The sequence below is a fragment of the Leptosomus discolor genome, chromosome 17 (assembly GCF_034619465.1).
Source record: "Leptosomus discolor isolate bLepDis1 chromosome 17, bLepDis1.hap2, whole genome shotgun sequence".
In the NCBI taxonomy this organism is placed as follows: Eukaryota; Metazoa; Chordata; class Aves; order Leptosomiformes; family Leptosomidae; genus Leptosomus; species Leptosomus discolor.
Window position 1 is genome coordinate 8,333,744 of NC_141407.1, and position 24,650 is coordinate 8,358,393.

The 24,650-nt window shown below is 42.6% G+C and overlaps 1 protein-coding gene across 2 annotated transcripts in view; it reads right to left on the bottom strand.

Annotated features, from left to right (window-relative positions):
* Positions 1–6,584: 6,584 nt before the first annotated feature.
* The window catches only part of SULF2 (sulfatase 2), a 63,395-nt gene continuing 45,329 nt past the window's right edge, over positions 6,585–24,650 (bottom strand). Inside the window, exons 10-20 of one of the 2 annotated variants that reach the window (XM_086474539.1) lie at positions 23,630–23,834; positions 17,055–17,298; positions 15,141–15,237; positions 13,278–13,372; positions 10,669–10,728; positions 10,066–10,235; positions 9,681–9,823; positions 9,349–9,472; positions 8,038–8,068; positions 7,700–7,756; positions 6,585–6,615 (exon numbers count right to left, since the gene is read on the bottom strand). In XM_086474539.1, the coding sequence (XP_086330665.1) occupies positions 6,585–6,615; positions 7,700–7,756; positions 8,038–8,068; positions 9,349–9,472; positions 9,681–9,823; positions 10,066–10,235; positions 10,669–10,728; positions 13,278–13,372; positions 15,141–15,237; positions 17,055–17,298; positions 23,630–23,834 (1,257 nt within the window). The remainder of the gene's footprint in view (positions 6,616–7,699; positions 7,757–8,037; positions 8,069–9,348; positions 9,473–9,680; positions 9,824–10,065; positions 10,236–10,668; positions 10,729–13,277; positions 13,373–15,140; positions 15,238–17,054; positions 17,299–23,629; positions 23,835–24,650) is intronic. The other variant, XM_086474538.1, reaches the window with a different exon arrangement.

A 24,650-nucleotide genomic window follows, 5' to 3' on the forward strand; every position in this document is an offset into this window, starting at 1 on the left:
AGGCTGATGACAAGATTTGTTGACTCTTTTCCCGTTGAGTGCTTCAAGGCGTTCCTCTGGCACAGTCCTGTTCTCCGTTACCCTGTTTGTATTTACATCTGTGGACCTGCCATTTTTATGTCCCAAGAGATACCTTATTTTTGATTCTATTTCCATCAAATCCGAGTTGTATGCTGTGATTAGCTGTTTACCTTGAAGTATCATAGGTAGGGTCAGGGCTTAAACTGCACAGGGGATGCTTAAATACTTCCAAGCCTGGAGAAACCCCAGAAAGCAAAACATAGAGATTGTGAAAAGCATCTTCAGCAGATGTAAAAGGGTATGTAACAGCTCTCATGAGTCAGACCAAGAATCCTGGTAGCACAGTGTCTGTCTTCTGGCAGAAGCTGCTGCTGATCCTTACCCTTATAATACCTTAGAATAGCTTCTGTATGCAGAGCAAGAAACTATAGAAAATTTCCCCTTATTTGAGGGAAAAATGAGCTAATACAGAACTGCAAAGGCGGCCGAAATACTGAATATACTTTTGCTGTCATCTTTCCACAAAATACCAAGGGATGAGCAAGACAGTAGTAAGATAAGCCAAATTTATTCAAGTAGAAAGTACCTCATGAAATTTGGTGTAAGGTACCTCAGGAAGCAGCCAAAGTAATCTGAGGACTTCTGAGGGATAAGTAAGGTGTTGGAGGACTTTGATATAACAAGTACCTTTTCCAAAGAGGGGAAAATGAAGGTCAAATGTCAGATTTTCCAAACCCATGTGTCATACAGCGAGGAGACCCAAATCCCATGTTTAGGATTCTGGAACAGCATTTCTTTTCTACAAATGTATCTTCAAAGCGGAGCACTAAAATGCTGCTGTTCTGCTTAGAAATTGACTGTACTTTCCTCTTCAAAATGCGCCATGTTGGCCATTTTTCTCAGCAAAGGTATTTTTCATTTTCTCTGATTATTTCTTCTTTTCTTTAACAGAAATACTGCTGACACCTAGAACTGTATCTTCAAACAAGAATGCGCTGTATTAATGATGCACTAGTACTGTACAGGAGAGCTACGCATTCTTCACGGCAACTAGCACTGGCCTTACGGAAATAAGTGATTTTTCCTGTTAGTCACCATGATGTCCTACGTTACTTCATTCAGAGGAAAAAAAAAACCCAAAACCCGACCCAACAAAAATACGTTTTAGTAGAAGCAGTCTCGGTATTACTGTATATTGTGGTGTACAAAAAAGGTCATAAATATTTTTTGCGCTCTGCCTCTAGAAGTGTGAATTTGGCAACGGCATTTCAGTAGGTATGTGATGGGTGAGCTCCGGGTGTACCTGATCTGTCTCCTCCCGCTACCCAAAGCCCTCGAACTACAGGCAGACAAAAGTGCCTGGAGAAGTCACGGTGGTAAGAATTTTCCGATTTCTCTAGTAACAATATCTGACAGAGAATGTAGTTCCTAGCCTTGACTCTTTTATATTAATTCCTAAATATAAATGCTGCTTTTAATCTCTTGTCCCCAAAAGTCAGGGTTTCCCAAGCAAAGTAGCAGTGCAAAATGAATTGGCACATACTAGTCCAAAATCCTGTCCATTGAAGCCAAGGGGTAAAAAGAGAGGATAATAAATTAAATTATTTAAACACAATTGTGACTAGTATTTACATATTGATGTGCAGCTGAGTGCACTTTATAAAAGACTATATAATGGATTAATGCAATATCTTTGATAAGGACTTAATATGAAGGTAGGGTGTGCTCATGTTCCTTCTCAAACACAATCGCTTACGAATTATTTGAAAAGACTGCATAATGTAATGTTTTCTGTGTATGGAAATTAGAGCAATAATCTTTCATCTATTTGAAAATAACTTCAGAAAACTCAAGGCAAGGCACTGCAGTCTGAATCAGAATTTTGCAGTCTTTTTGTGAATAAATTTTGTAAATATGATCTTTAAGATAATGTATTATATATATGACTTTTGTAGGTCACTAACTCATTTTTGCAGAGTTTGTGAAGCTAAATATTTAACAAAATTGATTTCTGTAAACTCAGTGTAGTTGAGGTCCAAATAGAACTTTTTTTTTTTAATTAAATTTAATGACTTTGAAGCTGGGTGTCTTTGGCCCACATCTTTGTCTTCTTTGGTCTTCAACACTTCATTTATTTTTACATCTTTAACACATAGCTTTTTATAAAAGACCAGTCGTTAAATGCTTTCTCCACATGTGAGCACTTTGTTACATTTCTTTTTACATAAGGCAATTTGACAAAAAGGCTCTGCAGCGTAAGATGTTCTGACTTGTCGTGATGGTCATCTCTCTCTAGAATACGTTGCCTTTTCAGTTGATGAATCTGGATTGTGTCTTTTTAAGTCGGTATTAATGAACTCTTAAGTGTTCTTCAAAAGAGTTTGTCTGTTGCAAAATATTTGTTGTTACATGACATCCAGAAATCTTGTCAGGATATTAAGCCACACTTTAACCAAATGTCTGCACCTCATTGGATTGTTCTGCCAGTAATGAATGTATTTTCTAAGCAGGTTTCTCTCATATCAGTGTTCGTCTGGTTACAAATTTATTTGTATTATTTGCTGATAGGTTTGCGCCCCCCCCCCCCCCCCCCCCCTTTTGGTTCCTTGAAACGAGGATCCCTTTGCAGGTTTTCCAGTTTCAGGCAGTTACAACGAGTCAAACCTCTAAACTTCCATAAGGGACGACCCAGAACCGTTTAAGATGTGTGGTGCTTTTGTTCTGCTGTGCACTGTGTAACGGAAAACTGACTTCTCCCAAGTGAGTAAACAAACAAACAAAAAAAATAAAAAAAATCTGTGTTCTTAATTGCTGCTTCTTGGTACTGTAAGGAAGAGGTGGTGTTAGCGCTCAGAATATCCCGTGAGCTTCCATTTTCATAGAAATAACTTTAAATAGAAATATCCAAAAAAGTAAATTCTTAGCATAAAGCCAGTTGTGTTCCAAAGGGAATGTAGATTCAGTTGATCTACTTTATGCAACCCTGTCCCTGCAGTTAGTACCGCGTGTGTAATTAGGTGATAGTATTTATTTGAAACCTTCAGTCCCATTCATGTGTGTTTTTAATGCAAAACTTTTAGAAGCCTAAGGAGCTTTTATCTTCTTTTTTATTACTTAGACTGTATCTATTTGTTACGTGCTGCCTACTGAAGTTGAAAGGCAACAGTCCCGTGCTTTTTATATCGGATCAGAGTAGAACAATCTTTATATTTTGTAGTTGTTCATTATATTGATGGAAACTACAAACCCCGACTGCTTTCATTAGGTGAGCTCTTAGACTACACCCTACTCCATACATCGTGCCCTTTTGAGTGATTCTATTTATACATCTAACTGATGTTATCAAGGATCATCATTTTCTCATCTGCGTTTAGAATGTTGGAGCTTTCTAGTACCAACTTTTTTGCTGAATCCAAAGATTTTTAGTTTCAACTTGATTAAGGAAGGGAGGGCGCATTTTAAAAATGCAGTGATGATGTCTGTCGCAGCACTGATCCTACATACTGCATCTAGTTTGAAAACCTCACCTTCTGCAGTGCATAAAACTGACCTTGAAATCTGCTGATGTTCCGTATCTCCCCCAATGCTGTTTTGGTTCTACAGCAGCAGATTTTTGTGAAAGTTTTTAAAACAACCACCTGTGTAACATTTTTTCAACAGTCAGAGAACAATGAGCTACTACAGCCTCCCCTGGTCACTGCTGCATGATGAGCGTCATGTTGCTACGTGTCTCTTGCTCTTTTGATCACGGAAACCATGTTTTTATAAAATTCATACGTAGTATTCTTTTCCAACCTTGGCCTAAAATACTGCTTTTAAAGTTAGAAAATTAGGACCATTTTTCAGTCATAAGACAAAACTATTTGAATGTTGTACCAATTAGCACACATTTTATTTTAGAACTGATGTGCAGACTACCAGATGACAGATTGATACAGCCAGTATGAAACCATGTAATTCTGAGAGCAATATTTTAAAAAATTCTCAGGAGAAGGCATACAGTATTGAGAATTGCATTTAAGTTTAGTTTACATTATAAGTATTGCTTGAAATATCTGTATCTTTATTTTGCAAAACAAAAATCATGGGGACTGATTTATAAAAGAGTTGGTTGTAAGGTATTACTGCTCTTCTGATTTTTGTGTTTGGATGTTAATAATGATGTAAATAAAGGTTTCTATTTAAAATCAGAGCCTGGTGACACGGTGTATTAGCTCTCTAATATGTCAAGGCTGACAACTGTGTCCTGGAAAGGCCAGAGAAAGCCGGTGCCGTTCCCTAGGACAGCGCGCTGCACAAAGGATCCATGTTTTTTCCTAGTTGGCCGTAAAAGCCAAGGGAGCAGCAGCGTGGACCCTCCCCCTACGGGACCCATTGAGCAACTGAAGTTGCACCGACCCCAAGTGCAACCCACGGCTTGTCCAAGGGGCAGAGCAGGCTGTAGCAGAGCCCGAGGAGAAGAGGTGGAGCCTTCCCCACAGCCTGGCAACAGCCTCCTTGCGTCAGCCCAGCTGCTGCTTGTGGCACCGGCCAGGCAGGGTTTGTGCGAAGGGCCCCGGTCACTTGTTCTGCAGCGTCTGAGCGGTGTCTGCCAGGCCCAGGGCGCTTACAGGCACGCCCTCGCCTTGTCAAAGACAGAGGCTGAACACAAATTACAGGTAAGTGCAAATATTTTTTTAATCTAACCTACTGTTCCTTCTGCACACCCCCTGGGAATGGCAGACAGCTGACACCTTTCTCTGGAAAGCAGCAAAAATGTGCTTCTGTTGGTGAGTTTAAAGTCAGTGTTTTTTACTTAATTGTATTGATCCAGGATCTCATCACCCAGCAGATGGTTCTGATAAGCCACAAGAACTGTAACAGGTTATAAACAAAACCCAGGGCTAGGCTGAGACAGAGAATCATATATTACTTCCATAATTGAAAAAGAAATTGCAAGAGAATTTTGGGAAGCGTCTTTGACTCGTGATAGAAATACAGGCTCCAGCCTAGTTTTGCTACGCAGCACACACAGACAGACCCCACTGCCCTTTTTTTGAGCAGTGTTTCTTCTTTCTCAGTTCCTCAGTTCAAGTGTATTTTTTGAGTATGGGGGTGTGGTACCAGAGATCTGTATCGCTCGTGAAGTGATTCCACTAAAATTTCCCAATGTGCAAAACTCGGGAAGGGCATCACACTCCTTTCCGTGACGTATTTTACACCGTGTTTCCAGAAGCACGAGGGAAGTCTGTGTTTTGAAGAAAGGTCCCTCTTGTTACGAGAGAAGGCCCCAGTTGGTCGCGGGTGCCGCTACATCAGGTGGCAGATGAACAGGAAAACCGCGGTCAATGCAATAAATACCACTGCGAGGGCCTGCACGACAGCGTGTTTAATACCATCCGTATGAAGGGGCCCGCAGGGACTCTGTACACTGGGCCTCCTTGGCAGAACGGTGGAGTTTCCTTTTAAAAGCCTTTACGCAGGAACTGTCATTCAGAACATCTGCTTTTTCTGTAGACTAAACTACAACTAGGTTATTGGGCAAGTATTGAAATTCTTGGAGCTGCCTTTTTTAAAAATAAATGTAAAAGTTACACTACTAAGCAAATGCTGCTTTCTCAAAGGAATTGTTTTGGTTTTGAACATACAATGTAATATTACCACATAAAAAAACTTCATACAAATCTGATTTCATTAAAATTTAACATGTACATTTACTGAAATTTTTCAGTATTTTTAAAAATGGATCAATTCTGAAACGTACTATGCAACAGTAAGTAACATTTTGAGAAACGGCATGTGGGCATTCCACTCTTTTTATTAACAAAATTCTTCACAACCTGGAGGAATTATTTTCAAACGGTATATTGATCAATATTTACACAACCCCTCCAAAAATCTGGCATCCTGTTAGTCAAGATTTTCTCTAATCTTCCTAGAGGTGTCAACAGATGGACAAGTAGACGTGGAACTAAAACGTGTCCTCAGAGGAAATTGGAGAAATATCACGGGGTGGAGAAGATTCACTGCTGCTCACGTCAGTTCCTGGAACTCGATTCCCCCATTCCCTTTAGCGCAGTCAGAAGCAAAAGCGTCCGTTTGCTAAACCTCGCTTTAGTTACACTTGGCTTCCACGTTTGCCTCACGACAACTGAAGATACAGCTGAACTGAAAAATGTTTTCACTTCCACTGTCTTTGCGTACACGCTGCCCCCGGGATGGCATCCTCTGTGGGACGTGGCTCCATTTCCTCTTCTGTCAACTCCTGGATCAGCGTTAGTGGTGTCGTCTTGAAGTAAAATGCCTTGTGAAGCAGGCGAGGTATAATCCAAAGCAAAAAGCAGGAACAACAGTGGATTTCAGAGACCTGTATTTCTGACAGCATTTCCCACAATTTCCCTGCATCTATTTCATTCACTCACCAGTGCAAACACTCTATCATCTATTTCAGCCTCAAAGTTTATCCAGTCCTCCAGGCTAACACTGTAATTCTTTCTGACGTCAGACACGTTCTCATTTATCTGTACATGGATTCAAGTTCTGGCCAGTCTGTGTCCTCGGGGAGGTGCAGCGGTTGGGGGAGGTTACCCCTCCCAGCCTTCCCACAGTTGTCCTCTTTAAAATAAAACAAACACGATTTAGTGTGTAACGTTCCAGTAGGAAGTAGTTAGTTAGAAATAAGTTTTTAATGGTTCCATGCAGGAAAAAGCAATTGAAACACTGTGGACCACCTGTAAGAATACAGCAGGTACATCACAGCACCAAGCAACTACAGTTGAAACTTCAACCTGTACAAAACTTGTCTCCTTAATTCTAGCTTCCGTTTGGTTCTAAAGCCAATCTTGGATCTCTTCAGTGAGAAATATTTTAAAAATGTTACCTTTAAAATGAGCAAATCCTCCTGGGCGAGGTGAGAACACTCGCCTGTGCCCGTGCAGGCACCTGTACATCCTCTCCCACTGCAGGATCTGCGAGCACCTTATGACTGCTAACGAGCTGAAGTCTCGGCTTTGCTTTTAGCAGGAGGTGCAGAGACTAACTGGCACGGCAAAGGTAACTATTTTTCATGTCTTTAAATGTGTGTCTCGCCTTTAGGCTCTGGCAAGCTGAGAACTGGATATAATCAAGGTTCAAAGGGCAGTGAAGTAAGCACACAGCACCCTTGGTGTAATGTCAGAATAAAACAAACGTACAGCTCCGTCTTGTCAGTCTGCTTTCTGTTCTAACTTGCCTTTTTTGCTCACATGAGGCTGTGATAAAGAGCAGGAAAACACATGACACTCTCTCTACTCAGAGGAATTACAGTCAGTTTTGTTCTTCCTGGGTGGTGCGAGAGACCACTAGTAGCTGCTACAAGTTTAAATGTAGACAAAACCAATATACTGGTCTGTACTTTTTAATGGCAGTTGCCACAGTTGGTTCCTTCAACTGAGCATCCACCTTTGCTCGTTTGAAACTGCCTTGACCGTAACCCCCCTAGATTCCCAAAAAACAAGTACCACAGGGTTTTGTACAGCAGGAGTTCCCTGCAATGGCGACAGTATCATATTTCTTGCATAACTTAGAGAAATTCCCACTTCAGCGCTCCGCGGGAATAGATGATGATGTTTGTTAGAAAAGGGGCTGCATGCAAAAAGAGAAGGAAGGCGAGAAAGGTAAGGAAAAGCTTAGTGCTTTTTGGGAACTGCTCCGAACTCACAGTGACTTGGCAGATGATGGTCTCTTCACATCTGGCCACTTTCGACGCTGAAACTGCCTAATTTTCAAGCAGCAAAAGGAGAAAAAGGTTAACCATCACCAAGAAACCCCCCAGCGCTACAGTCTGAAAGATGAGGAAGGAGCAGAGTTTAGCCCGAGTTTCGACTGCAAAGGTTAGAACGTGCTGTGACGCTGAAATAGCAACAGCTCCCGTGTTTCAGAGTAACAGGGGAAAGATCTGGCAAATGCCAGGCCAGGCCGCGTCTGTCCATGTGGTTCCCAGTCCCACACGAATTCCCTTAAGGTGAAGGTAGCACTGCAGAACAATAAAAACTGTACCTGTACTGCTCGTAGCTCCCGTCCTTAAGCCCTAGAGGAGGAAAAATTAACAACGTTACCAACCCTTGCCTGCAGCACACTGGTGTCAGGTAAGGCACCATCTTAAAGACGACCGTTAACAGGTTCACGGGTATTGCCGTGGTGTTACTGCCCGACATGGTACCTGGGGGCGATATTTTCGTATTTAATCCCTTAATCCTTGTAAACGGGCTGTACCTGGGGACAGCCAGCTGTGAAACTGTTCTGTAAATGTCCTTCAGTGGCGTGTTTAAATGCCAGTATTGCCGATTTCAAAACGTACAGCTCTGTGGTGCATGTACTAAGTAAGACTCAAAATAGTATTTTGGGCTTCAGTGGACTCAGGCAGGTAACAGTATTTTTTTTTGGGGGGGGGGGGGGGGCGGGTGTCTCTGAGCACTAAAGGCTATATACTTTTTTAAAAACAGCATTTCTTATGTCAATTTAATTGTACTGAGGCCTATAAGAAATGCAATTTTAAAATAACTGTACCTTTTGGTTTCCTATCATCATTAAACATTTTTAAAAAAAGGAATAAAAATCACCAGCAGTATGAAAAACAGAGCCCCTGGGAGCAGACGCAGAGAAAATTTAAGGAATGGGAAATGATGAAACTAACCTAGAACGAGAGTAGAGACCCACGTGCTGTTTGGAATCCAAATCCACCGTTACAAAAGCACAGCTGGTGGTGCAGTGCTGTTCTTTCACAGCTGCCTCACGCTACCACGGGGAAAGCCCCTCAGCTTCAGCTTCAAGAAGGAGGCTGGTGCCTACGTCCCGTTTAAGGCAGTTGCTGGCTCTAAGTGTGTCTGGAAATAGCGCCTTCAGCCGGGCCGCTGAAGCTCAGCTGCCAAGCTGGTTGCCCAGAGAGGTGCGATCTCCTTCCTTGGGAGGTTTTCAAGATCCGACTGGCTCAAGCCCCGAGTAACCTGGACTAACCTCACAGCTGACCCTGTGTGGGGCAGATGAACTCCCAAAGTCCCCTCCGCCTTGAAGTGTCCCGTGAGCTCTGCAGTGGCTGTTAGGACGTGCTTTCCCTCTCCCACCAGTTTTGTTCCTTCCTCATCTCCTGCCCCTGCACCTCAGCGACACTTGAACTATTCCAGTACCGTCCTTCACTGACGAGACATTACTTAACAGAAATGAACAAATACAAAAATCTGAGCATGCAGCCTCAGCAGGACATTACTAGTATAAACAGACCCAAAAATCATTTGGGTTGATGCAAGCTCATAATGGTGAGAGCCCCGTTTCCTTTGGGGAGTTTTTGAGCGTAACGGGAGAGGCGCTTACCCAGGTCCATGTTCCTGGTTCTTGGATTGCACTGTTTGTACCCTTTGCAGCTTCTCAGCTCCATGAGCTGGACGTGCAGTTGATTGAGAACGTCTCTATCGAGCGTATTCACCGCGTTAATGAGCTGCAATAAACAGGGGTTCTGGTCAGTCACTACTGCTCCGTAGTTCAGTCGCTTTCAGGGACGGAATACGCGTGGCTGATTGGTAACACGAAAGAAGCCAAATCGTACTACGTGATGTGATTTAGGCTTGTCTACACCCCCCACCATTTCAACTTCTCATCGGTAAGGAACAACGATGTGTTCCTTGAGCTGTTCCATGATCAGGTACCTGATACGGATCGGTATTGAGATCAAAATACTCCAAAAATCCAGTAGCAAATTCACAAAACAGGAAGTTGTGGGTCTCGTTGATTGTCCTCAAACACCAGTACGTGTTGTTGTTGGCACTGGTACAGGCACAGAAAGGGCCCACTGCAAATTGAAGAGTTACAAAGACGTAAGACTTGTGCTGCTGTCTTCAGACAATTGGTCTTACCTCCCTTGCCTTCTCTGCAAGGATAACGCCAACACTGACACAGGGATTGCTCAGTATGAGGAAGACTGTGTGGCTCTGGCTGCATAAGCAATGACATGGATAACTTCCAGTAACCCGGCACCCTGGCCCAGGCCAGCCAGTACCCGCTGGCCCATTACTTAGTTTAAGGTATCCTTACGTGTCCAGAGGGGAGCAGTTTGCCAGTGCTGGTTGTCGTGGGTGAAGCAGGTCAGACCAGGCATGCTGCACGTGTCGTTATTTTTTATTCTCTTCAGGAGTTTGCGCAGTTTCTTCTTTCGTCGTTGCTCTCGAAGCAGCCACAGCCTGTCCTTCTCCTGTAGGGCTTTCCTGCACACATGACAGAAGCATTAGGGTCATGCAGGCTCTGTTATACTTGAGCACACCTAAAAAGAATGAAGCAGCTAATAAAATACGCTGCTTTGAAAGAAAGAAGTAACTGGTATTTTTTAATTAGATGACTTCTCTCCTGAATGTCTCTGCATAGAACTCTTTGCAATTCAATGTCACTGAAAAAAAAAAAATGAAGCCACAGGGGCTTATAGGCTTGCCTGGAGTCTGTGACGTGACACTGCCCAAACCAGGAACCTTATCTCGGAATTTACAGGCATTTCAACATGGCCTTGGTTCCTTGCCCGGGTGTCTGCGTGTTTATGCTTTTTAATGCAGGATAAAGGAAATGCTCCTACTTCTGCGTCGTTTGTAACTGACCAGCGTTAACGTCCTTGCATGTCCTCTTTCAAAGGAACCGGCCTGCACTTACCTGAAAGGATGAAGACTAGATCCCTTGTGCCTCAGTTTGCTTTTGTGTTTCGAATGGTAACTGGAAAATAAAACCAGCATTGTTGATGAACAACAGAAAGACATTTGCTCCTGTTCATACCACAGCATCATACTGGATTTGGAGCCGATTTAATCCAGTGTCACTTCAATTTATTCATTCAGGGTGTGCGACGAATACAAAGCAGCTTTGCCAGACTGTGTCAGGCACACGTGAGCCTTGTTGTGCGCCTGCCTTTCCTTCGACCATTTGTCCACAGTGACATCTGGTGCCCCCTTACTGAACTGCAAGATGTATCCAGGGGCTATTCCAGCTGCAGTTTTCAATTTTAGTTGTCATTGGTTCTTGTTTCCCCATACGGGGCAGATAAAATCAACAGATACACAATTCAGTTACGACACTTCTTCAACTGAGTGTCCCCGATTTGTTCAGGTGACAAGATGACAAGCTCACACCACCTTCCTGCCATTCTCCTGAAAGAACAGTATGGTTGTACTTGGTGGAGTTGGGTTTTTTCATTCTTACTAGCTAGAAGTTGCAGGAAAACTTCAACAAGATGCAGGGAACCGTCCCAGCAACAGCAGTGTCTAATACAGCCTGAGTATGGAGGGTGTAAGCATACACACACATTCTAGCTGGGTGGCTCTACTGTTTTGGCTCTGTCTCCAGAGACTCTTACAAGATTTTTGCAGAAAATTTCCTTTCTGTGTAGTTTCCAAAGTTAAAAACAACAACAACAAAACAGCCTTAGTCAATGGCCATATTTTCAGGATGATAAAGTTACCACCCAGCAGCAAAGACAAATTAAGTTCAATAAATGTTACTTTCTGAACAGTACACCACAATTCAGTTAGTTGTCAGGCTAACGTTCCCTTCAAATAAAACCTTTTAAATTTAATCCTTATGGCATATTAACAAAATAAGGTAATTACAGAACTATCTATCTTCGATCGATTTTTATCTCACACAGTGGTACTTCATTAACTAATCCTAAGCACTAAATCCCAATTCAATGCAATTCTGCAAACACTTAAACATACATAACTCAGACAATTAACTCCATTGATTTCAGTGTGATTATTCATCTTAATAAGGCTGTGCACAAACGTCGGTGCTTCCTCTATTGGGCCTGAAAGGCAACATTCTTTAAATTTACTGTAAAACATTTGCTATAAAAATAACTTCATCATTACAGTATAGATTAGCTAAAGTCACGTTAACATCAGGTTTGAAAGCAATGGATTATAAAACAATATAAACTTGGGGGGGATTTGCCATTTATAACAATACTGATTTAATTTTAATCACTTTTTGCCACAGGTTCCATGTACACGTTGACATAACCCAAGAAACCGATGTTCTCCGTATTTTAGTGACCTATTGCTGAAGCTGTGTACGCCTACGCACCTCATGTCTGTAATGCAGGGCGTGTTGTGCCTCCGAGGGCTGAAGTGTTATGCTCAAAAACTCCTTCCGTTACACCGGTGAGACAGAGGAGAGACCCTCTGACAGAGGCTACTTCTCACAGAAGCTGCTTTAGGCACAGACAAGAGCACGGCTGCCTCGGGGCTGGGAGCACATTCGAGGACGGTGACACCCGTACAGCTGCTGCCATACTGCCACTGGCTGCTGGACTCCTGGTGAGACCTGGCTCACAGCAGCCTCCGAGACTGCTCTGGGATCAGTTACCATCAGGAGAAGCTGCTCCTGGTTTCTTTCTGAGCAGCTTTCTCAGGGGCAAATTCCATGCGGGTTAACATTCCATTTTGAAAGATTTTCTGCTGTGCTGATTTGCAGAGCAAGAGCTTGCTTACTCCCTGGCAGGTTTCAGGCATGTGCTCGAACCTGCTTTCCATGCAGTCGGTGGGCTGATCCTACAGCCATTTTGCAAATATTTGGCACTACAAGAACCAGCTCTGCAGAGGCCTTAATGCCTAATCACTACTTCAGCACCTGGTGCACTTCATGCACCAGATCTTTTTATCCCTAGTACAGATGATTTGTGAATGAAGTCAGCAGTGGTTACAAAAATACAGTTACTCTGCACCAACTGTTAAATTCCTGCTTCTCCCACCGGATATAGCTGCTAAATATTGCAGTGATGGCATTCCAGGAGCCAATACATCCAGCCTTGAGAAAACTGAACGGGAAGAAATTCCCTCACCTCCCTGCCCCGTTACTCCACATACTTTACACACTGTTCTTTTTAAAACAGATTTGTGTAACACTGCACCACAGTGACCATTTGCCCTTATGGAAGGCAAGCTTTCAGAAAAAAGCCTGCAGCTGAAAATATTAATCTCTGGTCTCTAACAGCAGCATCTGTGGTGCAAGAGCACACCTAACTGGTTCGTAAGCCATGTCACACGTCCTGTTACATCACCACCACTTGACACACAGGCAATTAAACTCCTGCCTGGCAGAAGTTGGCCCTTGTGCTTCTGCAGCAGCCCAGCTCCCCCAGAAAGCGTTACACAAGGCTACAGTATGTAGGCCACCACTTCAGAAAAGATTCTGATCTGTCCTGTGAAGGCATAAATCAGCTACAGTCGCACACCACAAATAATTACTCTGAAAGACACAAGAAATACCTTATCTTGTTACAATCACACTCTTCAGGTCGCTTCTTCTTCAGATGACCTCTCACCTCCCTGAGGTTTTTTATTTTATTTTGCAAAGTTTCTATCTAAAAAAAAGCAAAGATACAGGTTAAAAAAAATACAGCAGGATTTAGTCTTATTCTAACCCTTCTCAAACCCATTCCATTGTCATCAAATGCTTCCTTTTCACCACCTCCCATGAATCCCACCACTAACAAGCATTTCAGATTATCTACCTTCCCAAAAGGAAACTACAGGAGGAGGAATCCTCGCTGGAACAGCCTGCCTGGTGTGATTACTGTATGTGAGAGCGGAACGTGGCACTGGGGGAAACGGGAGGGCTCACAGCCTCGGGTAGACAGCCATGCCTGGGTCCACTGTGATTTCTGCTCTTGTGCTCTACAGCACATTTGCAAGGGGAGAAAGGTTACTCAAAGGAAAACGAATCCCTTGAATTTTAGCCTGTTATGAACCTGAGAAGGGGATGGGGAGGGAGTGCTCTCAAGTCCCCTCTTCAGAGCTGCTCTCTGAAAAAGAAAAGCCGCAAGGCTCCACCATTTTGCATGGCAGTCTGGCGACGTGGGACGTGGATTAGCAGTTCATTGTGCTGCCCACACGGTGTATTTTTAAGTGCCTATTTTTTTCAGTCAATGAAGCTCCTGCTTTTGTTCAGCCTAGCCCACACACAGTGCAGCCCATTTCCACTCAGGTGGGTATTATGGGCTTCTACCTCGGTTCTTTATACAGCAGCAAACCCCAAATAATCCAGTGTGAACAGCACAGTCACTGCAAAACTGCCGTTAGACATCGGTGACCATAAGCCTAGTGGAAGCACATGACCAGAAGTCTAGTGGAAGCACAGACAGGACAGTGTTCAAGAAAAATACACAAAGAATCCAGCCCTGTGACCCTAAATCGGGAACACAACAGGACAGCAGTGAGCTCTCATGTTCTTTGGCACTCCATAGCGCCTACATTTTCTGAAGCAAAAAGAATTAGAAGAGGACAGTGATATTGAAATGGCCCTTCGTTAAACCTACCAGAGCTATAGGAAGTTTTTCAGTGTCTCGCTGCCTTACTACGTGTCAGTCTGTACCATAAAGGGGGCCAACAAGTCCTTACATAGGAATGTGCTGTGAATTCATGTAAATCAGTATGAGATCACAGCAAGTCCTTTCTTTATGCTTCTCTTCAGCATTTGTTCCACTGTTGCCCAGTCCTTAGAAGACTCCCTCTTTCGTACACAGCCTGTGTGAAGGCTTCGAGCTTATACTCCTCACTATTAGCGACAAAAATGTCAGATTAAGTTTTACAGGCAAATTACATAGGGAAAATTATCTCCAGGTTCTTCATGTACACAAGCCTAAGGAAAAACACATTCAATTCCAAAGTGCGAGGGTTCAACACAAAGAAGCAAAATAAGTAATTCTAGAGGCACAGAAACTAATGAAGCTCACTTTTCCTGGGGCTTATGTTTGACAGTTGAAGGTCTCTTTTTGAGAGATACATTGCGGAGCAGAGCTAATAAGACGTAAAAAAAGTCCAGATGAAATTTTTCCCAGGACAGGGACACTTATAAGTCTCATTTATCTCATAAGGCTTATGACATTTTGCAGCTGTCCCTTCAGTTGCAGTTCTCTCCTCCACTCAGCATCTTGTCTTCACAAACTCGTACTAACTTAATCGTCTCTGAAATACCTATTCTGAAATCAGCCAGCAAGTTCAAAAGGTTCCAGGGAGAAACAAAGATACCCAGAGGCGGACACACACAAACACAGTCAGCATGATCCTATCAGCCCGCAGAAAACCATGCTAAAAACACACTGAAAATGCATGGCGGATAACATCACTGACCTCGTGGTCGATATGGAGTTTATGGTCCTTCCAAGCTTGCAGTGACCTGTACAGATCCGTGTCACACTGAACGGTATCATTCTCCAGGATGTAGCACCTTGGTAGGGAAAAGCAACGTTTATTATAGCGGATACGCACACAGAGCAATACCAACAGCTGCCTTTAATAACAATAACTCCAGGACAGATGAGAAGCCAGACTGGAAATGACATGCAGAATTCAAAACAACAATGGTCATTCAAGAGACTAAGAGTGTGCTACAAGCCAGGAGAGAAGTTCGGGTTTCAGTTGCCATGGAAATTTTTCAGAAGTAGAAAAATTCAAGGAGAATATTTCCATCAAGCAGAACCTGTTGACTGTGTAATTTCTGTATGTAAATTGTGCTGCGCAGAGTTCTTGCTTATTCATTAGGCTGTCTACATAAATAATCTCTACTAACTAGCAAGCACTGAAAGCTTTACTCAAAAGCAATTTCCCAACGCATAATTAAGTGATACAGGGGTAGGGGTAAGGATAATGTACTTCTTTAGAAGATGTATTGCTACACCATAAAGAAAAGAAAAAAAAAACAACCCACAAACAAACCAACAAAGAAATTTTGCTCTTTTCTACAAAAGGGATAAAATTTTTCAAAGGTACTTCCCTGCCTTCGAAGGCAAAATACCCTCTGACAATTTTAAGTCCTTATGTTTCACTAACTTCTACTGCAATCCAGGTTTTGAAATGCTTTCAAAAACAAACAAGCGAACAAAAAACGCTTGACAGATTTACCTGAGAAGTTTATTAGGAGTCAACAAATACCATGTAGTCATTTTGGAATGCTTGTTTAAATTAAAGCCAAGTGTTTTCAATACTCCTTTATTTTCTTTAAACCACCTCATGCATGTTGTCCAAGTTCTGCCTCTTCTGCAAGTGTTCCTGGGGTCTCCTCATGAATTATGCACAACCTTCCTGACAGTTCCTTGTAAGGATTTGGGAATCACCCAGTAAGGCAGCAAAAATCAATTTAACTTGTTCCAGAAGAAAAGCACAGACAGTGATTTATGGGTCCAGAATGTTCATGAGAGCTGGGATAAGGGCACAATTCTCTGATGTCAGCCTAGCTACGTTTCCTCGTATTAGCGAGCCTCTAAGCCTGTAAACAGAAGTCAAGTGGAAACCACAGGTTTCAACCCCAGCTAACTGGCTCATGCATGTTTACATGAGCTAGTCATTAAACAATTCAGTGCACATAATCAATAATGACTGGAGGATTTCCTGATAATTCCTAAGTGGAAATGGGGACTAAACTAATTAAGTACAGTTGAAGATACACCATCAGGCCCTAGACTTGCACACTGAGGGAAGACTTTTAGCTGTTAAGAGTGCCCAGACAATTCCCTCACCTCTCTGTTCCATTCCCCAATGCTCCTGGTCCATCCAAGTTCATTCATAATACAGATTTTCCTTTCCCAGCACTGGCTGCAGAAAGCTCTGAGAGGCTGCTTTCTCCCTTAGGACTCATTTGGTGTTTGAAACACAAAGCAACCAATGGCACAAAACTAGGTCGTACTCCAATTAGAGCCTCTGGTCTTCAGCCAGGCCAGGTTACGCGCTGCACGCCGAGAGTTCCATGGGCAGAGCCTCTCCCGGTTTCAGACAGGTGTAGGCACAACTGCTGCAAAGTTGTGCTTGTCCTCACTGGAAACGTGCGTTGACCAGTGACGTGCAGAAGACATAAAGGCACCGCTGCAGTTCTTCAGTAGCTTCATGCCCCTCTGTACATGACAAAACTAAAACAAACCCAAAAGCTGCTGCACAGATGAGAGTAAGGGTTTTAGTGAAGCTAGACTGGGCATCCAAAAGGGACACAATACCCTACCCCAAGTTATGTAAAGCAGCAAAAGCCTGCAGAAATGTACGACGCACACCCACCTGTGAGTCACTTTGATTAGGTTAGGGGCTGTGTACTCTGCAATGCCACCAGTGCCGCTGTATTCCCCCATGTCTTTATCTTCCTCCTCACGAAGAACAGCCCTCTGCACCTTGTGCCGCTTGGTGATGTTTCTTGGTAAGACAGGCTGGTACCCATCCTCTAAGCCCAAGTTATAAACGGCTCCATCCAGCTCAACAGACACGGAACGGATCGAGCGATTCCGCACGTAGCTTGGTTTGTACTCTGCACGAAAAGGGAAATGAAAGGATTCAGAAGCGAAGAAACAGCATGTTACAACTTGGTCCTCTTTGTGGTTCTTGGGAGAAAAAACCACAAGAGCCCATACTGTGACATTTGGAATTAACTGGATGACGAACGGTGTTTGTTGCAGCCGCCCTCAGAGCTGCTGCTTCATTACCTTTTGCATGGATAGATGGGTACCTTAGAGCACGAGAGAAGGGGCAGACATAATGCAATTGCACAAAGATGGCAGAGGGGAAAGAAAATGTTCTGGTCCAGTACCACTTTGGGAGCCATCAGCTCGTTCAGAGACTCTGCTCCTTCCCCTAGGAGTCACTAGATGGCAGTAGGGCCTTAAAAACTAACCATGACAGTTCACGCAGCAAGGTCTTAGGTCATCCTTACCGAGTAGTTCTCTGTTGTTTTCCACTGTCCACGTACGATGCTCTGCTGCTAGGACTCCTGCAACACGTCCCTGAAGTTGTCCCAAGTATTCCCTGTATTCAGCCCGAGCCTTTTCTCAAGTCTATGCTCGTTCTTCAAGGTAAGATGCTCAATTTTTTTCAGGAGGGATTAAGATCTGAATCTTTACTTTTATCCATATCTAAGGCTTTTCTTTGCAATCGTTTTCCTGATCTGCAGACCAGCCAGTGAGTTTCTACATGAAGCACCACCCTCCAGTGCTATGCACCCCCTCAGACTTTGCTTCTGCATTTGCAGCCCAAAGACAAAACAAAACATCTGCTGTGAATTCACTACGCAGTACAAGATTCCCATTGATCTTTTCACCATTACTGCTTTCCAAAGTTCTCTGTCCCGGCCCAAATCCCCAGAGCTCCTCTTCTGTTTGGTCTGGAATGGCACAAATATATCCTAGCAGTTAAGTCTAAATCCAGATCTAAACTTCCCTATTGTATGATGGGGTCTCTATTTCCTGCTTACGGCCAACCATTGCTGAAAATTGTTCATTACACTAAGTATAATCATCTCGTTCTTTCAGAAAAAAGTAAAACCCAAGCACCACAGCCTGTCTTCTCCCCCCTGCCCAGTGCTCAGTCTTTCCTCTGTATATGAGGCTTGCAGTCATCTAAGACATTACTGGAAACAACAGTCCCTTGGCTCTTCCAGTCATGTCTCCTTGCACAGAGCCGAAACACAGAGCACATCTCACGAGATGGGACTTGCTTCTGCAACGTGCTAAGGCGAAAACTCAACCAATGCGCCAGATGAGAAGACCAACCATTCTTGCAATCCCAAGCTCCACAGAAAAGCCAATTTTCTCTATGGGATAATCTTCCCAGCAAAACAAGTAGGGAAAAAAAAAAAAATAAAGGAATGGGAGGCAGAACAACCAAAATTGACAAAAGAAATATTCATGTCAATTGGCATGCTTCGGTACATTAACGCATGGTGACTTTTTTCAAGCAGCCTTACATTAATTCCAAATGGATTACAAGGTCTCAAAAGGCATTTTGCAGACTGTGGGAAGAGAAATAAACATCTCCTCCCACCTGAAACTGGTCCAAGCACTATATTCTTGTCAGCACCGCACACAGAAAGTAGAATACCAGCTGGATTGTCTGGCTTTGCACATTTTCCACCTGTGGTTCAAAGTTTATTGCTGATATTAGGCCAGGTGAGTCACTGCTGCAGGGAAAAAAAAAAAAACCAACCCAAAGACCAGCCCTATTTCAGGCATCCATTCAGGAAATGTTTGACTAAATGAGAAGGAAAATCCCTTCTTTTCAGAAGTAGGAGGAAGTTCCAAAAAGCTACGCCCTAACAATTACACTCAAAGTATAAACTCCCATTTCTTTAATTGTTCCCTCATTTCACCTTGTTAAGCTCAGCCAACTAACAACTTACCATCCTTCCAAGTCTCATGTGCCAATCCAGCCTGTTGGACCTCAGCAGATAGCTGCAGGGAACTGTTGTCTATACATGTCCCTGAAGAATTAGAAGCCCGGAGTTACTCCTCCCTTGCAGCCAAACTAACCAGCCTTACAACGAACAAATTGGTCTGGAGTGAGACAGCACAAAGGACTTTGTGTATCGCTTTATTGCAACGTGCTATCCACTGTGCAGACTCAGCGCTGTGATTAGTACCAAACCCCGTTATTTTCAGAGGAAGAGGTTAAAATATTTAATAAGATCAATATTCATCTGTGCTGTGCTCTCACACCTGCCAAGTGCACTGCAGGCATAAATACCAATGTCTAATTACTTATTAGTCGATCCTCCCCCAGGTTCAAGTTTTACTCTCCAATTCATTCACCTGTGTACACAACCCACAAAGTTGATCAAGGGTTGTTAAATATTTGGCTCAGAACACCTATATATTCCCTTTTTCAAAGTCTGGCTTTGGTAAGGACTATGAGTCTCGATGCCTCGCTTCCTCCGGCCTTACAGAAGCCAGCTGTCTTATAGATGGCACTGCTAAAAAGTTGCATCCTCAGAATTGAGTCTGGAAACAGAGTCCTGAGAAATTCAAACCTAAGAAAGCTAACTACGTTTCAGTGCCCCACTCATCCAGCTGTGTCTTCCCAGACCACCCGACAAGCATGCTCGTCTTTGCTGGAACCTGCAAGGAAGTATGTTGTTGCGGTCCAGAATTCCCCAGTCAGTCTAGAGACTCAAACACACTTGATTTTTTACAACTGCTTTTTGGTAGCATCTCGGGTTTCAACACTGTCTAGTGAAAGCATGAACTGCAGTATCCAAAACTATTATTCAACTGAATAAAGCAAGGCAATGTTGTATTATAAACCCATAAACTTCATATCTGATACAAACATGCCCAGCCTTCGAGTTTATATTTAACTCACCACACATCCTCATCTCGAGCCTCGTTACTTATTTTGCAGCCACCAAATCTCTGATTTAACACTGAGATCATTTGGAAATGACAGTTCCCTCAGGGATAACTAAGACAACTGTAACCAACTGTAACTACTGCATGGCACTCAGCGGGAACACTACAGAAGACAGAGAACTCTTGGTCTTCCCTCCTGACACTTCCTCTACGTAGGAACTTTGAATCTGATGTCTTTTCCAGCAACTCAACAATGACAGAATAAACTGGCATGCAAGGATTCTGCTTCTACACATGCCAAGAGGAAAGTATCCACCGCTAGCCCCATGAATTCCTGCTTGACATTTCCCAGTAATGTCTATGTATTTTCCAGAACTTTATAGAAAGAAATGCTGCTTCTCTACAACACCAAAGTAAAATGAGGCACTTTGAAGTCAAATTTTTAAAAATATATCAAGTGTCTACAAATACAGACAAAGGTTTAGAGGTGTTTTTTCTTAGCCATTATGTACCTAGGGATTTCTAGAAATCTTATTTTGAATCTGTGTGTCTAGATACTTCAAAGAGAAAAAAAAAACAACAACCCCAGAACTTTCTTACATGCAGTTTCTCACAACTGCCATTAAAAATTAATACTTTGAATGGATTATCTTTAAAGTAACTGATTTTCAGGTTTGGTTTTGTTTGGGTGTTTTTTGTCATTGTGTGTGTATGGGTTTTTTTTTGTTTTGGGTTTTTTGTTTGTTTGTTTGTTTTTTAAATAACAAAGAAGGTAATTTTGCTCCAGCATTGAGACTACCTCAAAAGAAAAACGAATGACATGAAAATTGGAATAAAAATGTACTAGCCCCTTTGTACACACTTCTGTTTGTTGTCCACACATCTGTGTGACCTATCACCACTTCCCCACATGCAGGTTAATAACTCCTTTAATCACATGCACTTGTTCATCACAGGAGGAGGAGATCAAATCCACAGCAAGAAAAACATAACAGACCACAACACATTTTAACAGCTCACTATTACTTCAAATTTTCTTCCTACTGCAAAGCTTCGTTTCATCTTTCTTATAAAAATATACTAAAGAATAAAAAGAGGACACAGAAATGCGAACATTCCTGACACTCAAACGCAGATATACCGAATATTAATGCCTGGGTGTTTCTGGCACGGAAGAGCTTTGCAGGTGATGGTGCATTCGGACACGGCCCGAATGGCGTGTACATGACATGACCCTGTTTTGCAACTGAATTTACTCAATTTAAAAACACTGTTGCACCTGACAATGGGTCTAGACCATGCCTATATTAGAAAGTAATTATTTTTTCAAAACATTTGGTGCTTCAGCCCTTTTATCAGCAATGTAGCCTGGTCTTTTAGACCACATGTTCTCACTACACATGACTTGTTTTAATCTTTCTGAAAGATCAATCCCCACACCCCCACCATCAAGGTTTGCAACACACTCGATGCACCCTAGAAGAGAGTATCCAGTCTAGTTTTCTGCAAATGACTGTAGACTAGAATCTGTCAAAATTGCTCTCCGCAAATCCACCTTTACTGTGCATGACAGAAGGGAGTGATCAGGGTGTTTCCTTCAAATCTACACTATCGCTGTGAACTAAAGCATTAATGTGGATGTGACCCTAGTCCAGTTCGAAACTTCTATTATCTATTTAGCTATTGTTCAATCTGATGAATAGCTTTCACTGTCATGAAGCAGGGCTGCAGTATGATCCCATGCACTCATCAGATTCTGACTAGCAGGCCCGAAGATGCCCTCAGAACTATGCAACCCAGCATACACAGCACTTTATCTCAAGTCCATTAAACAGGTCAAAAATCCAAATACGCATCATGAGTACCCAGGTCACCCTCTTACCATTCACAATCCAGTGAGCCAGCTTTCTAGGCAAGTTGTTTAGAAAAACCTTGATAGGTTACCTTGACTTGTATTGCTTTGTGCTCATTTGCATTCAGTGGGTAATTTATTAGATAAGCGCATGTAAAAGAACAGCCAACACCAAACCAAAGAGTCTATGTCAGCAGGTCCAAGCTAATATCTTCCACAGTATGGCACACCCGGGATGTGGGCAAAGGGAAAACCAAAGCATCTGTGCAGTCAATTATTTCACTCAAGACCCAAGCAATGGGAACATGATTGTCAACATCCCATCTTCGGCTGCTAAAGTTTATGCCTTACTGTTCAATGAGGCAAGTGAGCTGAAGGGTATGATATAAACTCTGCCTTTTCTGAGCAGAGCATAGGGGAAAAAACCACCATTCTGATTTCTCTGCTACAGGGAGCAACCTTCAGTTTTTCTACTGCAACCTCCTTCACACATAAAGTAAAGGTAATTATACACTTAACCACCTCCTCTGGATGTTTGAAAATTAGTTAATGTTTAGGAAGCATGACACCGATGAAAAGTACTTAAGTAAGCATTAAGTATTATCAGATAGCACTATGCTGCCCTCACTTAAACTGGTTTCCTTTTCTAAGTGCCTTCTACCTACTCCTGTTATTTGACTCCCCATGCCTGAACTTTCTTCTCTGTGACTTCAAAATAAAAAAAAAAAAAAGAAAAAGGTAATTGAACTACAAGTTCTAGTGTTATTTAAAGATTATCTGCTGTGCCACATATTTAAACAGCAAGTACAGTTGAGTAATTTCATGCTGGAACCAATAATTTTTTTCAACTAAAAATTAGCTTAGTAGGTACTAATCAGCTTGCAAGGCAAATATAATGGGAGAAAATCAATTTTAACTCTCTGTTTGAAGCTTGTGCCAGGTCATTATACAGAAAGACTAATCTGCTAAATAATTAAGGCTCTGTATTTGTGGAGTGAGACGAAAGAAACATTACAAGTGAATAATAATTCTGTGCTGCCGTTTGCCTCTTTAATCTATAATTAGACTATGTACTTCAAATATAGATGTTAGTCCGACTGAGGTTTAACACAGAGCCAGTGAAACAGGCTCTCTGAAAAAGCACCTGATCTCTGCCAAGGAAACCAGAAACAGAGTCATCCCCTTTGGATGTGATCTCTGGTTAAAAGTCAGCCTCATCTCTGCTGACTGTGCACAAGAAAAGGACGTTAGAAGCAAGCAGCTTCTATAACAAAGCACACACATCCTTATTAAAAATAAATTACTGCAGTAACAGCTCCAAGCATTGCAGTACCTACTGAAAACTGGAGTATTTGCTGTAAAACACTGCTCATGTTTCATGGCCTGTGTAACGATGTGCTACTTGCCACTTCAGTGTGTGTCCTGTATTTCCCAGTCTGGAAAAAAACATAAACATAGGACCCTATTTTGGACCAAAACACTCCTCTTCCTACAGAGATATTTTCAGATCTGATTGTCCAATACGAGGCACACTGTTTCGCAGTTAGATACACAGTAAATATGTTGATAGAATTCAATGCTGATGAAAATCAGGACAAATACGCACGTTAGTGAACAAACTCATAACAGTTTTCTAAGGCAGAGACAGAAGACACAGCGGGTTCACTTACTTTTCTTGAAGAGTTTCTTTCTCCGTCCGACATGGCTCAGCTTGTATTCGTTCTCTTCACAATTGCAGTCTTCACTATTCCTGTTGTAATACTTGGGCAAAATATTGGAGGTGCCTTTGCCGTTGCCTGCAGCTGCCAAGTTCGCCATTCCCTTGCACTTGTGTAGCTTGAGCTTTCCACTGGCATCTTCCACACACTGCCATTTCTGGAAGAAAAATTTGGTCATTAAAATTCTGTCCCAACTGTGCTTTGTCTAATGGCCAGCTCCAGCAATCTATCAGAGATTCCTCACTGTAGTAAGCTGGGGCTCATCTATCACCTACTACCACAACAGATTTATTGTAATCTTCCATTTTCAGACAAAACAGGAACTCTTTGGAATACACTCTTGCACTTGTTTGTGATTTTGTTTCTTGGAGCCAGGACAATGGGAATTTCTTAACAAAATCAATACTACAACTAAAAACAAGTGACAACTTTCAGAAGCGTAACTGTGGTATAAACCAAGGATGTTCAAGCCTTATCCACAGGTTTGAACAGAACCCTTGCCTACCAGCAAGCGTGTTTGTCAGGCTGGCAGGGATCTATGCCACTATTACACCTTTAAAACAGCACCAGGCTCCAGGCTCGCATATAATCTCAGCCCCATCCCATACTCTACAAGACAGTAAAAAAGTCTTTTTAGGGGAGTGTCCTCCTTCCTAGTTCAAATGCCTGATGGTGGCATGATTTTATCAAAGTTGAGGATTCCTTTACCGTAAGGATCTGGTCGGAGCTGGTTAGCTAGAACCATTCTACAGTCAAAGAAGAGGAAGAGTCACTTCCCGGGTATAATTCACTTCATCCTAAGGCAGCCATATAAAGGAGATAAGAAAAAGGATTGCCCTGCAGAAGTGTCTGTTTCTCTTCACTGACCTTTAAAAGGGTTGGTATGACTGGACCAGCTATGGAAGTCTGTAGTTAGATGAGTTTACCTCCATCTTGAGTGTTTCTCTTAGTAGCTTTTCCCATTCAACACCCT